The 18,523-nt window shown below is 42.0% G+C and overlaps 1 protein-coding gene across 2 annotated transcripts; it reads right to left on the minus strand.

Moving 5' to 3' along the window:
- Positions 1-13,011: 13,011 nt before the first annotated feature.
- Positions 13,012-16,871, minus strand: LOC109780317 (selT-like protein). 2 transcript variants are annotated; one of them, XM_020338909.4, is made up of 4 exons: positions 16,574-16,871; positions 16,419-16,489; positions 13,780-14,095; positions 13,012-13,382 (listed from the first exon to the last, which is right to left on the minus strand). In XM_020338909.4, exons 1-4 carry the CDS (start codon positions 16,754-16,756, stop codon positions 13,218-13,220), a joined length of 735 nt encoding a protein of 244 aa, XP_020194498.3. In that variant the 5' UTR covers positions 16,757-16,871; the 3' UTR covers positions 13,012-13,217. The 2 variants fall into 2 exon arrangements, with proteins under 2 accessions (XP_020194498.3, XP_020194499.3); XM_020338910.4 differs by having other exon boundaries at positions 16,419-16,480; positions 16,574-16,861.
- Positions 16,872-18,523: the final 1,652 nt, after the last annotated feature.

Consider the following 18,523-nt stretch of genomic DNA (forward strand, 5'->3'; position numbering starts at 1 on the left):
GTTTGATTTTCCTTTTCTGCGATACTCAAAAACAAGGGAAAAATAGAAACTGGCACTGAGCTCTGGGTTAACAGGTTAGTCCCGAAAATCATAGAAAATAGCATATAAATTCATATAAAACATCCTAGATGGATAATATAATAGCATGGAACAAAAAAAATTATAGATACATTGGAGACGTATCAAGCATCCCCAAGCTTAATTCCTGCTCGTCCTCGAGTAGGTAAATGATAAAAACAGAATTTTTGATGTGGAATGCTACCTAACATAATTATCAATGTAATCTTCTTTATTGTGGCAAGAATATTCAGATCCATAAGATTCAAGACAAAAGTTTAATATTGACATAAAAATAATAATACTTCAAGCATACTAACAAAGCAATCATGTCTTCTCAAAATAACATGGCCAAAGAAAGCTATCCCTACAAAATCATATAGTCTGGCTATGCTCTATCTTCATCACACAAAGTATTTAATCATGCACAACCCCAAAGACAAGCCAAGCAATTGTTTCATACTTTTGATGTTCTCAAACTTTTTCAACCTTCACGCAATACATGAGCGTGAGCCATGGATATAGCACTATAGGTGGAATAGAATATGGTGGTTGTGGAGAAGACAAAAAGGAGGAAGATAGTCTCACATCAACTAGGTGTATCAACGGGATATGGAGATGCCCATCAATAGATATCAATGTGAGTAAGTAGGGATTTCCATGCAACGGATGCACTAGAGCTTCAAGTGTATGAAAGCTCAACCAAAGAAACTAAGTGGGTGTGCATCCAACCTGCTTGCTCACGAAGACCTAGGGCAATTTTGAGGAAGCCCATCATTGTAATATACAAGCCAAGTTCTCTAATGTAAAATTCCCACTAGTATATGAAAGTGACAACATAGGAGATTCTCTATCATGAAGATCATGGTGCTACTTTGAAGCACAAGTGTGGTAAAAGGATAGTAACATTGTCCCTTCTCTCTTTTTCTCTCATTTTTTTTGTTTGGGCCTTTTTCTCTTTTTTTATGGCCTCTTTATTTTATTTTATTTTTCTTTTCGTCCGGAGTCTCATCCCGACTTGTGGGGGAATCATAGTCTCCATCATCCTTTCCTCACCGGGACAATGCTCTAATAATGATGATCATCACACTTTTATTTACTTACAACTCAAGAATTACAACTCGATACTTAGAACAAAATATGACTCTATGTGAATGCCTTCGGCGGGGTACCGGGATGTGCAATGAATCAAGAGTGACATGTATGAAAGAATTATGAATGGTGGCTTTGCCACAAATACGATGTCAACTACATGATCATGCAAAGCAATATGACAATGATGAAGCGTGTCATAATAAACGGAACAGTGTAAAATTGCATGGCAATATATCTCGGAATGGCTATGGAAATGCAATAATAGGTAGGTATGGTGGCTGTTTTGAGGAAGGTATATGGTGGGTGTATGATACCGGCTAAAGGTGCGTGGTATTAGAGAGGCTAGCAATGGTGGAAGGATAAGATTGCGTATAATCCATGGACTCAACATTAGTCATAAAGAACTCACATACTTATTGCAAAAATCTATTAGTTATCGAAACGAAGTACTACGCGCATGCTCCTAGGGGGATAGATTGGTAGGAAAAGACCATCGCTCGTCCCCGACCGCCACTCATAAGGAAGACAATCAATAAATAAATCATGCTTCGACTTCATCACATAACGGTTCACCATGCGTGCATGCTACGGGAATCACAAACTCTAACACAAGTATCTCTCAAATTCACAACTACTCACTAGCATGACTCTAATATCACCATCTTCATATCTCAAAACAATCATAAGGAATCAAACTTCTCATAGTACTCGATGCACTTTATATGAAAGTTTTTATTATATCCCTATTGGATGCCTATCATATTAGGACTAAATTCATAACCAAACCAAATTACCATGATGTTCTAAAAGACTCTCAAAATAGTATAAGTGAAGCATGAGAGTTCATCAATTTCTTCAAAATAAAACCACCGCCGTGCTCTAAAAATATATAAGTGAAGCACTAGAGCAAATGACAAACTACTCCGAAAGATATAAGTGAAGGTCAATGAGTAGTCGAATAATTAGGTAACTATGTGAAGACTCTCTAACATTTAAGAATTTCAGATCTTGGGATTTTATTCAAACAGCAAGCAAAACTAAAGAAAAAAAATGACTCTCCAAGCAAAACACATATCATGTGGTGAATAAAAATATAGCTCCAAGTAAAGTTACCGATGAATGAACACGAAAGAGGGGATGCCTTCCGGGGCATCCCCAAGCTTAGGCTCTTGGTTGTCCTTGAATATTACCTAGGGGTGCCTTGGGCATCCCCAAGCTTAGGATCTTGCCACTCCTTATTCCATAGTCCATCGAATCTTTACCCAAAACTTGAAAACTTCACAACACAAAACTCGTAAGCTCCGTTAGTATAAGAAAATAAATCACCACTTAGGTACTGTTGTGAACTCATTCTAAATTCATATTGGTGTAATATCTACTTTATTCCAACTTCTCTATGGTTCATACCCTCCGATACTACTCAAAGATTCATCAAAATAAGCAAACAACACAATGAAAACAGAATCTGTCAAAAACAGAACAGTCTGTAGTAATCTGTATCATTAGAATACTTATGTAACTCCACAAATTCTGAAATAAATTGGTGGACCTGATGAATTTGTCTATTAATCATCTGCAAAAAGAATCAACCTAAAATCACTCTCCAGTAAAAAATAGCAGCTAATCTTGTGAGCGCAAAAGTTTCTGTTTTTTACAGAAAGATCGCATAGACTTCACCCAAGTCTTCCCAAAGGTTCTACTTGGCACAAACACTAATTAAAACAATAAAACCACATCTAAACAGATGCTATATGAATTATTTATTACTAAACAGGATCAAAAAGCAAAGAACAAAAATAAAATTGGGTTGCCTCCCAACAAGCGCTATCGTTTAACGCCCCTAGCTAGGCATGATGATTTCAATGATGCTCACATAAAAGATAAGAATTGAAACATAATGAGAGCATCATGAAGAATATGACTAGCACATTTAAGTCTAACCCACTTCCTATGCATAGGGATTTTGTGAGCAAACAATTTATGGGAACATGAAACAACTAGCATAGGAAGGTAAAACAAGCAAATCTTCAAGATTTTCAACACATAGAGAGGAAACTTGATATTATTGCAATATGTAGAAGCATATGATCCTATCTCATAATAATTTTCAGTAGCATCATGAATGAATTCAACCATATAACCAGCACATAAAGCATTCTTTTCATGATCTACTTGCATAGAAATTTTACTACTCTCCATATAAGCAAATTTATTCTCATCAATAGTAGTGGGAGCAAACTCAAGAAAATAACTATCATGTGAAGCATAATCCAATTGAAAATTAAAATCATGATGACAAGTTTCATGGTTATCTTTATTCTTTATAGCATACGTGTCATCACAATAATCATCATAAATAGGAGGCACGCTTTCATCATAATAAATTTGCTCATCAAAACTTGGGGGACAAAACATATCATCTTCATCAAACATAGCATCCCCAAGCTTGTGGCTTTGCATATCATTAGCATCATGGGTATTCAAAGAATTCATACTAACAACATTGCAATCATGCTTATCATTCACATATTTTATGCCAAGCATTCTATGTAATTCTTCTTCTAGTACTTGAGCACAATTTTCCTTCCCATCATTTTCACGAAAGACATTAAAAAGATGAAGCATATGAGGCACCCTTAATTCCATTTTTTTTGTAGTCTCCTAGGCGGCCACGAGGTAGGGGGCGCGCCCGGGGGGTAGGGCGCGCCCCCCACCCTCGTGGGTGCCTCGGGACTCTGGCCCATCTCCGATACTCCGTGGGCTTCTTCTGGTCCAAAAATAATCTCCGTGAAGTTTCAGGTCAATTGGACTCCGTTTGGTTTTCCTTTTCTGCGATACTCAAAAACAAGGAAAAGAACAGAAACTGGCACTGGGCTCTGGGTTAATAGGTTAGTCCCGAAAATCATATAAAATAGCATATAAATGCATATAAAACATCCTAGATGGATAATATAATAGCATGGAACAATCAAAAATTATAGATACGTTGGAGACGTATCAGTCCACGTGGGGCCCACGAGGCAGGGGGCGCACCCCAGGGGGTGGGCGCGCCCTTTACCCTCGTGTCCAGATGGTGGGTCCCCCTGGTGTGTTCTCAGTGCCAGATATTCTTAAATATTCTACAAAAATTCATGTTTCATTTTCAGGACATTTGGAGAACTTTTATTTTTGGGGTATTTTTTATTGCAAGGATAATTTAGAAAACAGACAGAAAATACTATTTTAGCTTTATTTAATCTAAATAACAGAAAGTAAAAGGAGGGTACAGAGAGTTGTGCTTTCTAACTTCATCCATTTCGTGCTCATCAAAAGGAATCCACTAACAAGGTTGATCAAGTCTTGTTAATAAACTCTTTCCAAATCGCATGAAACCGGAGAATTTTCAAAACACTAGGTTACCTCAACGGGGATATGCATGTAGCCGACAATAAGAATATCATATTTCTTATTGACAGTAGGAAGAGGGAATTCAAAACCTCCAATAGTAATCGTTGAAATTTTCCAATAGAATTGATACTGTGGAGTTGAGATTGTTTCCTCGGAAAGTGTACCGTATGCTCATTACCATTAACATGAAAAGTGAAATTTCCTTTGTTGCAATCAATAACAGCCCCTGCAATAGTCAAAAAAGGTCTACCAAGGATAATCGACATACTATCGTCCTCGGGAATATCAAGGATAACAAAGTCTGTTAAAATAGTAACGTTTGCAACCACAATAGGCACATCCTCACAAATACCGACAGGTATAGCAGTTGATTTATCGGCCATTTGCAAAGATATTTCAGTAGGTGTCAACTTATTCAAATCAATTCTACGATATAAAGAGAGAGGCATAACACTAACACCGGCTCCAAGATCACATAAAGTAGTTTTAACATAGTTTCTTTAATTGGAGCATGGTATAGTTGGTACTCCTGGATCTCCTACTTTCTTTGGTATTCCACCTTTAAAAGTATAATTGGCAAGCATGGTGGAAATTTCAGCTTCCGGTATCTTTCTTTTATTTGTAACAATATCTTTCATATACTTAGCATAAGGATTCATTTTAAGCATATCAGTCAAACGCATACGCAAAAAGATAGGTCTAATCATTTCAGCAAAGCGCTCAAAATCCTCATCATCCTTTTTCTTGGATGGTTTAGGAGGTAAAGGCATGGGTTTCTGAACTCATGGTTCTCTTTCTTTACCGTGCTTCCTAGCAACAAAGTCTCTCTTATCATAACATTGATTCTTTGATTGTGGGTTATCAAGATCAACAGCAGGTTCAATCTCTACATCAATGTTATTGCTAGGTTGAGCATCAATATGAACATCATCATTAACATTATCACTAGGTTCATGTTCATTACCAGATTGTGTTTCAGCATCAGAAATAGAAATATCATTGGGATTCTCAGGTGTGTCAACAACAGGTTCACTAGAAGCATGCAAAGTCCTATCATTTTTCTTTTTCTTCTTCTTAGAAGGACTAGGTGTATCAACATTAGTTCTCTGAGAATCTTGCTCAACTCTCTTAGGGTGGCCCTCAGGATACAAAGGTTCCTGAGTCATTCTACCCCCTCTAGTCACAACTCTAATAGCATTATCATTTTTCTTATTATTTAATTCATTGAGCAAAGCATCTTGTGCATTAAGCACTTGTTCTACTTGAGTGGTAACCATAGAAGCATGTTTACTAATAAGTTTAAGGTCACCTTTAACTCTAGACATATAATCACTCAAGTGTTCAATCATATAAGCATTACGTTTCAATTGTCTACCAACATAAGCATTGAAGTTTTCTTGTTTAACAATAAAATTGTCAAACTCATCTAAGCATTGGCTAGCAGACTTATAATGAGGAATATCACCTTCATCAAATCTATAGAGCGAATTTACCTTTACTACCTGTGTCGGGTTATCAAGACCATGTATTTCTTCAATACGTGGTAAATTCTTAACATCTTCAGCTTTAATACCCTTTTCTTTCATAGATTTCTTTGCCTCTTGCATATCTTCAGGACTCAGGAATAGAATACCCCTTTTCTTCAGAGTTGGCTTAGGAGTTGGTTCAGGAAGTGTCCAATCATTATCATTACTCAATATATTATTTGATAGCAATTCAGCTTGCTGAATAGTTCTTTCCTGAAAACACAACCAGCACAACTATCCAGGTGGTCTCTGGAAGCATCGGTTAGTCCATTATAAAAGATATCAAGTATTTTATTTTTCTTGAGAGGATGATCAGGCAAAGCATTAAGTAATCGGAGAAGCCTCCCCCAAGCTTGTGGGAGACTCTCTTCTTCAATTTGCACAAAATTATATATTTCCCTTAAGGCAGCTTGTTTCCTATGAGCAGGGAAATATTTAGCACAGAAGTAATAAATCATATCCTGGGGACTACGCACACAACCAGGAGCAAGAGAATTAAACCATGTTTTAGCATCACCCTTTAATGAGAATGGAAATAACTTAAGGATATAGTAGTAACGAATTTTTTTCCTCATGAGTGAATAGGGTGGCTATATCATTCAATTTAGTAAGATGTGCCATAACAGTTTCAGATTCATAGCCATAAAAAGGACCAGATTCAACCAAAGTAATTAACTCAGGATCGACAAAGAAATCATAATCCTTATCAGAAATACATATAGGTGAAGTAGCAAAAGCAGGGTCATATTTCATTCTAGCATTCAAAGACTTTTCTTTCAGCTTAACTAACAGTTTCTTAAGATCATATCTATCTTTGCAAGCAAAAAGGTCTCTAGCAGTTTCTTCATCCATAACATAACCCTCAGGCACATCAGGCAATTCATATCTAGGAGGAGAATCTTCATCATCACTTTCATCAATATTATCTGTTTCAATAATTTCATTCTCTCTAACCCTAGCAAGTTGTTCATCAAGAAATCCACCTAATGGCACGGTATTATCAAGCATAGAAGTAGTTTCATCATAAGCATCATGCATAGCAGAAGTGGCATCATCAATAACATGCGACATATCAATAACAGGTGTAGGTGTCGCAAGTTTACTCAAAACAGAAGGTGAATCAAGTGCAGAGCTAGATGGCAGTTCCTTACCTCCCCTCGTAGTTGAGGGATAAATCTTGGTTCTTTCATCTTTCAAGTTCCTCATAGTGATCAACAGATATAAATCCCAAGTGACTCAAAGAATAGAGCTATGCTCCCCGGCAACGACGCCAGAAAATAGTCTTGATAACCCACAAGTATAGGGGATCGCAACAGTTTTTGAGGGTAGAGTATTCAACCCAAATTTATTGATTCGACACAAGGGGAGCCAAGGAATATTCTCAAGTATTAGTAGTTGAGTTGTCAATTCAACCACACCTGAAAGACTTAATATCTGCAGCAAAGTATTTAGTAGCAAAGTAGTATGGAAGTAACAGTAACGGTGGCAAAATTAACAGTAGCAGTTTTTGTAGCAATCGTAACAGTGGCAACGGAAAAGTAACTAAGCAAAGATCAATATGTGAAAAGCTCGTAGGCAATGGATCAATGATGGATAATTATGTCGGATGCGATTCCTCATGCAACAGTTATAACATAGGGTGACACAGAACTAGCTCCAGTTCATCAATGTAATGTAGGCATGTATTCCGAATATAGTCATACGTGCTTATGGAAAAGAACTTTCATGACATCTTTTGTCCTACCCTCCCATGGCAGCGGAGTCCTATTGGAAACTAAGGGATATTAAGGCCTCCTTTTAATAGAGTACCGGACCAAAGCATTAACACTTAGTGAATACATGAACTCGTCAAACTACGGTCATCATCGGGAGTGGTCCCATTTATTGTCACTTCGGGGTTGCCGGATCATAACACATAGTAGGTGACTATTGACTTGCAAGATAGGATCAAGAACTCACATATATTCATGAAAACATAATATGTTCAGATCTGAAATCATGGCACTCGGGCCCTAGTGACAAGCATTAAGCATAGCAAAGTCATAGCAACATCAATCTTAGAACATAATGGATACTAGGGATCAAACCCTAACAAAACTAACTCGATTACATGGTAAATCTCATCCAACCCATCACCGTCCAGCAAGCCTACGATGAGATTACTCACGCACGGCAGTTAGCATCATGAAATTGGTGATGGAGGATGGTTGATGATGACAATGGCGACGGATTCCCCTCACCGGAGCACCGAACGGACTCCAGATCAGCCCTCCCGAGGAAGATTAGGGCTTGGCGGCGGCTCCGTATCGTAAAACACGATGAATCCTTCTCTCTGATTTTTTCTCCCCAAACATGAATATATGGAGTTGGGGTTGAGGTCGGTGGAGTCACAGGGGGCCAACGAGGCAGGGGGCGCGCCCTGCACCCTCGTGGACAGGGTGTGGGCCCCTTGATGCTGATTCTTTTGCCAATATTTTTTATTAATTCCAAAATGTGTCTCCGTGGATTTTCAGGTCATTCTGAGAACTTCTATTTCTGCACAAAAATAACACCATGACAGTTCTGCTGAAAACAGCGTCAGTCCGGATTAGTTCCATTCAAATCATGCAAGTTAGAGTCCAAAACAAGGGCAAAAGTGTTTGGAAAAGTAGATACGTTGGAGACGTATCGACCACCCTGTCGACGAACTCCATGGCAGCCACCACACCCGGCGGGTGTTCGGTCAAATGCCATTGAGCTTATTTTCAGATGCCGTGTTGGTTTTTTTAGAGTAAGAAGGATGGCGGGGTACTCTGATACGTCCATTTTGCATCATGTTTTCCTACTGTTATTTATAGTGTTTTCATTCGATGTAAAACTTTGTCGAGTAATTATAATGCTTTTTCTCTCATAATATGCAAGGTTTACACAAAAAGGGAGATTGCCGGCAACTAGAATTCTGAACCTGAAAAAGCTACATCAGAGATACCTATTCTGCACATCTCCAAATGAGCTGAAATTTTACGGAGATTTATTTTGGAATATATAAAAAATACTGGAGAAAAGAAATACCAGAGGGGGCCACCTAGGTGCCCACTAGGCACCAGGGCGCGCCTACCCCCTGGCGCGCCCTGGTGGGTAGTGGGGCCCCTGACCAGCCTCCGGTGCCCATCTTCTGGTATATAAGCCCATTTTCCCTAGAAAAAAAATAAGAAGAAGACTTTTGGGACGAAGCGTCGCCGTCTCGAGGCGGAACTTGGGCAGGAGCACTTTTTGCTCTCCGGCGGAGCGATTCCGCCGGGGATACTTCCCTCCGGGAGGGGGAAATCGGAGCCATCGTCATCACCAACAAACCTCTCATCTTGGGAGGACCAATCTTCATCAACATCTTTACCAGCAGCATCTCATCTCAAACCCTAGTTCATCTCTTGTGTTAAATCTTTGTATCAAAACCTCAGATTGGTACCTGTGGGTGACTAGTAGTGTTGATTACATCTTGTAGTTGATGCTAGTTGGTTTATTTGATGGAAGATTATATGTTCAGATCCATTATGCTATTTATTATCCCTCTGATCTTGAGCATGAATATGATTTGTGAGTAGTTGCTTTTGTTCTTGAGGACATGGGAGAAATCTTGTCATAAGTAATCATGTGAACTTGATATTCGTTCAATATTTTGATGATGTGTATCTTGTGATTCCCTTAGTGGTGTTATGTGAACGTTGACTACATGACACTTCACCATATTTGGGCCTAAGGGAATGCATTGTGGAGTAGTTATTAGATGATGGGTTGCTAGAGTGACACAAGCTTAAACCCTAATTTATGCGCTATTCCGTAAGGGGCTGATTTGGATTCATATGTTTAATGTTATGGTTAGATGTTATCTTAATTCCTCTTTCATAGTTGCGGATGCTTACGATGGGGAGGCTTGTTCAAGTAAGAACAGCACCCAATCACCGGTCCACCCACATATCAAATTATCAAAGTAGCGAACGCGAATCAAATCAACATGATGAAAGTGACTAGATGAAATTCCCGCATGTCCTCAAGAACGTTTTAATTATTATCAGAGACCGTTCCAGCATGTCCTTTGCTACAAAAAGCATTGGGCTACCTTGCTGCACTTTTGTTACCGTTATTATTACTTGCTCGTTACAAATTATCTTGCTATCAAACTATCTGTTACCGATAATTTCAGTGCTTGCAGAAAATACCTTGCTAAAAACCACTTGTCATTTCCTTCTGCTCCTCATTGGGTTCGACACTCTTACTTATCGAAAGGACTACGATTGATCCCCTATACTTGTGGGTCGTCATACTCAACCATGGAGAATGAGTTATTGTGCGATGCGTGGTTGGCCGTATCCACAGATTTCATAGGCAAGAGCAGAGGGGGGACATTCTGGCAGCAAGTGCATGAATCATTTCACGCATGAAGCATATTGCTCCCTACGACATGCACATCATCCATGATCGCAATGTGAGGCCGTTATTATGTCGATGGTACGCCATCCAGACCATCGTCGCCAAGTTTTGCCACGTAATGCTCAACTGGAGGCAAGGTGGCCATTGCACGTGGCAGAGGAGGAGATCGTAAATTTTGCTTCTTCTTCCTCAGCTTGTCGATTTTATCATTCAATCACTCAATGTTGCTCTACATATTGTGTAGTCCATATGCGTTGTCGTGATGTATCTCATGACAGGGGGACGGGACGGCCATTTACGTACACACACTGTTGAATGAAGCTAAAGGGGCAGTATGTGTGGGGCGACATGATCGTTGAAAAACTTGTTGGACATCGAATTTGAGACACTAGACTTATTTGCATGCTATGTATGGATGATTTGTGCTATTTTCTTTTCGGACTTTGATGAATATTAGCCGGTTTGCATGAATTTCGTCCGCTAAGCCAGAACCCGGCTTGAAATATATGCGGGCAACATTAGATGGCCGTCTCCCACATTCGTGTGCTCACTATACCGTTGATCCCGTTGTCGGTACTGTTCTTCTTTCTCGTTGAAGTGTTCCGGCATCCCCGTGACGTAGTCACCTGTGTCTAGTCTAGCCAGCCGATGATGGATGCCGTCACATTGAGAGGGCCGTAAGAATATCTCTCCATCGTCGGAGGAGCAAATCGCACTCTCGAGCTATCCAGTCCCTTGTCAAACTTTGGGATGAGCCCATAAGTTGTTGTTATGATCACCTAGTTATAGATGACATTTGAGCAACCTCAAAGTCCAACGTACGGTAGGAAGTGACTAAGATACTCTCATGGTCTAACGAACTAAAATACATGCTAACACTCTGTGTTATAACAATTGATTACAAACGATATTATCAAAGTATAACAAACAAGATTTGAGTCGATTTAATATGATTGTTCTTCTAAAGTCATACTCTGAATATTATTTCAGGACTATCGTTACACTTAACGATATCCTGAGATCTGAAAATATGATCACAAACAACACTTGAGCCAGTTTTAGAGGCAAGACTGGGAACCTATATTTTACAGTTTATCATCTCACATGTGCATATGAATTTTCCACTGAATTTCATATTCTAGAATCATAGCAGTTATATCATGAAATATAAACTCTTAATTATGAAAATAAAAATTTAATAATACAATATTATTGGCTCTAGGCCATATTTCCAACACTGCCGCGATGTACCACATGACAGAGGAACGGTCATTTACATATACACACTGTTGGATGAAACTGAAGGGGCAATATGTGTGGGACGACATGATCCGTTGAAATACTTGTTGGACATTGAATTCGAGACAGTAGACTTATTTGCATGCTATGTATGAATGATTTGTTTTATTTTATTTTCAAACTTTGATGAATATCAGCTGGTTTATATCAATTTCATCCGCCAAGTCAAAACCCGATTTGAAATGTAAGCAGGTAGCGTTGGATGGCCGTCTTGTATATGCGTGTCCGCAGACTAATCGCGGACATATGCAGAAGAAAATTTACGGATGGCGGTTGGACATGCCCTAAAGAGAAGCAGACGTGGGGCTCTATGTTGGCTGACCAATACGCATCGAGGAAGAGGAAGCTTCCTGGAAATTTCCCTCGGCAGACCCCTTAACAACTCCCCCCCCCCCCCCCCCCCCCCCCCCACACACACACACACACACACACACAGGCACACACACACCAACATACGAAATCCTCCTCCCCCAACACACCTCGTATGCACCACCAAACAAAGTTTTTTTTTTTTTGCGAGTACCAAACAAAGTTTAACCGTAACCTATAAAGCCTCCCCTAGCTCGTTACCAAAACACCAGTGCTCTCTGACTCCGTGGTCGCGGATAAAATGGCTGGCCTCGCCTAGTGGGTCACTCTACGAGAGCAGCCACCATTCCTCGCCGCCTACTTTCTTCATGAAAAGCCCCTTCTGCGTTATTCTGAATCCTGACCTCCACGAAAGCATCTGCGTTACGTTAGACATGTCTGTGAATTTCGCCCTATGCACATGTTACATAGAGCAGCTGTTCGCGGTGGCACTCAACGACGACAAGAAGACAGAGATGAAGAAGAAGAAGAGGCGGCAAAAGGCGATGAAAAGGAAGAAAGAAAAAGAAATGCAAAAGAAGAAAACACTGAGGAAAAAGAGCAAGACAAAGGGAAAGAAGCCAGCACGTTTGACAAGAGTAATAAGAACAAGGGGGGTTTCTCTGTTTTCAGCCTTCATGTGCATGAATATTTGAATGAATGCTTGTGATTCCCGCAAAAATAAAGAATGAACGCTCGTGATACATATATACTCTTGCATATCAAAATAGAGTTGTACTCCCTCTGTAAGTAATATAAGATCTTTTAGATGACTACTTTATAGTGATAAATAAACATCTTATATTACAGATCAATCGCCGCATTAGCGCAACATCTTATCAACTTGAAGTCTGGAATCAAACATCACACTCAGGGGAACAAATACTGAAGGTTTTGTGCTAGAGACCAGGAGCTGAAATTAGTTTCCACTTTTAAGCAAATCATGTAGCTACAATAATCTGTAATAGTCTTACAGTCATATCATGGTAAAACACCCTAAAATGTTATTTACAAACAGAAAAGGTCATGTGTCCAAAAAGATCAAAGACATAGGCATGTGATTTGACCGTTAAACGTGGAACTTTCAACTGGTTCTGTCTATGTGGATACAGATAAATGGTCGTGGGTGCTCTCGACATCATCGTCTAATACAAGATCTTTTTCCAGATTTTTCCCAATTTGAGAATCTGACAATCTGTTGCCAATGAGCTCCCGTAGCTCGAACTCACTAGGAAACCTCTGCTCAGATAATTTTGAGAAGACCTGAAAATGTGAAAAGATGTTCACTAGGATTAGCGTAATGGATCCAGAGGGGCTATCACAAGAATATCAGCTCTAAAAAACCTGGAAATACCAACACATTAAGCATAGGTAAAATATAATCCTGAGAAAGATTTTTACATTCAGGTTACAAGTACCATTCCGGTCCACTTTTAGGGAATACAAGCAATCACTTATTCTAAAGCAGTCTGGTATATGAATATTACTGACTAGATGATCCCACTACTTAGTTCATTCTCGGCTCAGCGTTCCAGTAGCAACTAACCTAATAATCTAATATGATCGCTTGATTTATTGTATCACTACACCGTAACCGTAACGCACAATTTTATAATGCAGGGCAATGAAGTGCAACAAAGGGTGTATCATAGAAACATACCAGTTGTCCATTGCAGTAAACTTCAAAGGCGCCAGAACTTTGTAGAAGAGACTGAGCAAAATTGCCAAACATCCACACTGATGCCATGGTTCCAAACCTATTAGCACGCAGTGAATAGTACCACGGAGGTGGTACCATTCCAAATCTAGGGAAAATCTGATCACCAGCCATTAATGTTGCTATCGCTCCAACTTGAACAAAAGGCACCATTTTGCCGAGGGCGCGTTTTGGGAAGGGTGGAGGGTAGTTTTCCAAGACGACATGAATCCCAGGAAATGAGGTATCCAGCATGCGCTTCATGGTCATCGCATTTCCCCTGCAGAATTTAGTTTGAAATTATACCGTAGTCTGCATACTAATTCATAACAGAGACCACAAGACAATTTCACAAATACTCCCTCCGTAACATAACATAATAACAGAGATCCAGAAAAACAAAGTATTATGCTAAAGGGACTACATAGACATCATAAACGAAATATAAAGACTTTACTCTGTAGGATTTTCATTAAACCATGTGGATAAGAACCTTTTGCTCCAACATATACAGAAACAACCGTTGGTTTAGCTTCATTTGTAAGGTCTAAAGAATATACATCCAGCATAGGCATTGCAGATCTTAATTGCATTTCTTTTTAGTTACATACAAGCTGTGATTAGCTGATTAGGAGACCAGAAAGAAATATTATGCAAGTCACCTCTAATCATTTTTTGGATATAATCCACAAATTTATATAGTTCTTGTTTCATCTTTTTGCTTCTCTCAAACAAATAGTCGTGGAACTGATTTACTGTTTTATCTGCCTTGCAAAGCATATAATGACCCAGCAGCATAAATGGCTGCACATAAGGTCAGGAAGGAGTTGGAAGCATTCTGAAGTGGATAGATTATGCTGATAAGTTGCAATTTTTACATATATGAAGTTCACAAGGTACCAAACAGTACGAATGAATGGGACAAAAATTTGCATTCTGTCTTAATAATTAAACTGTGTATCTGTGGACATGGAAAAATTGGTATACATACAAAGTAAACAGGATAACTAGTTTCTCAAACTCCATGGGCAGTACTCTCTCTCAACATTATTTATTCGCTTAAAACACACATGCAACACATGTAAAGGCAGTAATCTCCAGGCCCTTATCGCTCATTTGAAAGTCAAAACACCAAATAGAGATGATCTTCAAAATATCTTAGTTTTGGCCAAACTTAAGTGCAAAAGTGAGCACGGTCCCGAAAAGTCATCCATCAAACTTCTCCACTCCAGTTGAAAATACAATAAAGTTGTTTTCCCCAGACACTAATTATTCAGTTATTTCAAAGTATTCACTAACCTATCCCATCATGACATGTATGGTAGACAGTTCAATGACGGGGCAGAAGGACTCGCCATAATAGATGGCGGGCTGCTGGGAGTAGCCATGAATGAGCCAACAAGCCTTGTAGTGGATGAGAGAGCAGTCTGAATGGAATATGTGTTTACACACCCACTTACTAGGCTGGTGCCAGCCGGAGGAGAAACTAGTGTCCACTTATCGTTGTCAAGAATAGCACAGAGCTCTGCAAGCATAGCCTCTTTCCAGAGAGGATCAAGGAGAGCGCTATGGTAGTTCGAGTGAATGGAAGAGAAGGGTAGAGGTGGACACAACGGCGCAGATGAGCATGTAGTGAAGACCAGGAACAGAGCAAGCGACAGGAACAGCAGTGGCAGGAGCAGATATGGTGCGGGCAAGGGGGAGGTGGCCCGGCGCAGCTGCTTCTGTGTGTGTGGGGGGGGGGGGGGGGGGGGGGGGGGGGGGAGTGGGGCATCTGGAGGAGGAGCCAGCCGCAGTCATCAAGGAGGGCACAAGAGGGCCGGAAATAGTGGTGCTGATAAAGTCTACAAGAAAGTAGAGCAACTCGCTCGTGTCGGTGGAGATCGAGGGTGGTAGCATAAAAGAAAATAGACTCATCAGTGTAGACGCGCCGAGAAATAATGGCGAGATGAAATAGAGAGGTCGAGGCAGTGACAGCCTTTGTGCGAGGAAGGATAACCAAGGAAGACACAAGCGGTGGATTGATGCAAGAGCTTGTTGATTGGCACTGGCAGATAGGTTGGGGTACCACAGGCAGCTGAAAGCCCAAAAAACCGAAGGCCGGAGTATGTTGGAGGATGTCCACGTAGACGCTGGTATAGAATAGCAAAGCGGATGCAACTATTCCATCATGCAATAGATGAGATTAGGGACTACAATCGTGCAGTTAGGAAATAGGCAAACGCTGCAGAATATCTAGTGAGCAATTTCAGCTATATATTGATCTCAATTCTGAAGATCTGTCATATTGCTTAGGTGTGATAATTGTAGCCAGTTCCCATCATTACGGAGTTTTGAGATCTGAGCTCTCAACATCAGTCGAGCAAAGTGGAGCTCAGTTGACTGGCTGTCATGTGATGGGTGTTCTACACTAACCAAATTACACACATTTACTTTGGGGCCTCACAATTTGGACATTATTAGTTATGAAACGTTAGGTTTCAGTATATGGTCAATGGCCACAGTGTGTACCACAACCATCAGTTACGGTAAATAAATCTAACAAAATATCTTGGATTTGATCTCTGAATTTATCACCGAAGCAAGAGTGTGTGTGTATTTACTTGTAGGAGCAGGATGCGCAGAACTTCAGCTCGACGGTGGTGCCGGAGCCTGGTCCATCCACCTGCGCCTCCTACGAAAAGGCAGATGAGATCGTCCCGCTTCAGTCAGATCGGGAACCGAACTGGCACTGGATCCAGGAGAAGACTAGACTTACCGTCAACTGCGCGGAATCGGCGGCGTCGGGGGAGGAGTCGCCAGGCTGGAAGGCGCCGGAGGCCGCCTGGGGATGGCGGTGGGGCTTGGGGGCCGCCGGCGGCTGCGGCGCGAAGAGCGTGACGACGTCGGAGCAGAAGAGGAGGATGGGGAGGCCCAGGAGCACGAGCTGCACGCGGTCCATGGCGGCTGTGCTCGCTGCGTCGCTCTGCTCTGCTCCGTCCTCCGCGGGGAAGAAGGAAGGACTCGACGACGACCGCAGCAGGAGGCTAGGAATTTTGTGTGGCTCGCCGGCCGGGCTTTCCTTGGGCCTGAACTGGCAGGCCGTCAAATGTCCCATGGCTGATATCCTAGGCGGCCCAGAAAATAAGCTGCTCATTTATCTTTCGAGAAACTTGTGTCTCAAAAAAAATCTTTGGAGAAACTTTTCATCTATTCATTTTGGATGGTAGAATGAACACCAGAAATAATAAAGATTACATTCAAATATGTAGACCATCTAATAACAATTACAAGCATTGAAGCGAGCCGAAGGCGCAGCATCATCATTGCCTCTCCCTCGTTGAAGTCGGGCAAAATCGAGAAATAAGAGAGACAGGCACTCCCGGACGCACTCAGCGATTTGGATTCCTGGCCGTTGGATCTGGGTGCTTGATGCGATCTGGGCCATTGGATCAAGCCGCTGGAGAGTCTCGTCCGTCGGATCGGAGAGGGGTAACTGTAGGAATGAATAGTTACTGCCTCCACGCACTGCCGCTTACTTCGCCTGTTTGACCTGGACTCGCTGACCTGTGGGGTCGCTCGCTGGTCGGCCGCGTTTGTTAGCCACCGTGGCTGGGCGTGTGTCCTGTTCATCTCGTCGCGCGCACCGGCGGGTAAATATCCCACGCCACCGCATGTAAAATCTTGCCCTCGCCGAGGGTATTTCGGTCTTTTCACGTCCAGGCCTCATGCGTGGTGGGCGGTGGTTGGCCCGTGCGGCTATGGGGTGGGGGAGGGCAGCGGCTTACCCTTTCATGCTCTCATTCGTCGCCCTTCGTCTCCTTCTCTCCCCTAGCCCTAGCTAGCTCCTGCCCGCCCCTCGCGTCGCCGCCTCTTTGCCTCCTCCCCTCCCGTCTCCCATCGACCAGGCTGCGCTGGCGCTCGGGGCGCTCGCCGCCGTGCTCCCCGGCGACGACGATGCCCCCGCAGCAGACGGCGCGTCGGAGGCCGACCTCCACGCAAACCCTAGCGCGGCTCAAGGCGAAGCTCGTGGCGCCGGGGCCCAGGCGCGTGGGTGTCGCGGTGCTCGCAGAGGCGCTGCAGATCCCCGCCGACCAAGCCGCGCTAGCGCTTGGGGCGCTCGCCGCCGTGCTTCCCGGCGACGACGACGACGCCCCCGCAACGGACGAAGCTGGCGCCTCCCCGCCCCCATCTACCCACTCCGTCCAGGTCTCTCTCTCTCTATCTATATCTCCCCCGATCGCCACCGTCGCTTGCCTGCAGCTCCGTCCGCTGCCGTATCCCACCTCCCTAGGCCACCCCACCCCACCCCAACACAGCCGCTTGTACGCGTTGCCTGCACCCCGTGCTCCCTGCTCGAGATCTGGGTGAGTCTCCCGTCGGACATCCAGCAAGCCGTTGTCACCTTCTCTGACATGACAGTAGCAGCAGCCTCCTCCTCTCCATTTTATCCAAGCCAGCTGATCCGTTTGAAGGAAATATGCCCTAGAGGCAATAATAAATTTATTATTTATTTCCTTATTTCATGATAAATGTTTATTATTCATGCTAGAATTGTATTAATCGGAAACATAATACATGTGTGAATACATAGACAAATAGAGTGTCACTAGTATGCATCTACTTGACTAGCTCGTTGATCAAAGATGGTTAAGTTTCCTAACCATAGACATGAGTTGTCATTTGATTAACGGGATCACATCATTAGGAGAATGATGTGATTGACTTG

This window comes from Aegilops tauschii, chromosome 3, assembly GCF_002575655.3.
Source record: "Aegilops tauschii subsp. strangulata cultivar AL8/78 chromosome 3, Aet v6.0, whole genome shotgun sequence".
Lineage (NCBI taxonomy): Eukaryota > Viridiplantae > Streptophyta > Magnoliopsida > Poales > Poaceae > Aegilops > Aegilops tauschii.

Coding starts and splice junctions, on each gene's coding strand:
- LOC109780317 (XM_020338909.4), bottom strand. CDS start 16,756: ATGGACCGCGTGCAGCTCGTGCTCCTGGGCCTCCCCATCCTCCTCTTC. Junction 16,490..16,573: donor CCGATTCCGCGCAGTTGACG/GTAAGTCTAGTC, acceptor GCCTTTTCGTAG/GAGGCGCAGGTGGATGGACC. Junction 13,383..13,779: donor TTTACTGCAATGGACAACTG/GTATGTTTCTAT, acceptor TCACATTTTCAG/GTCTTCTCAAAATTATCTGA.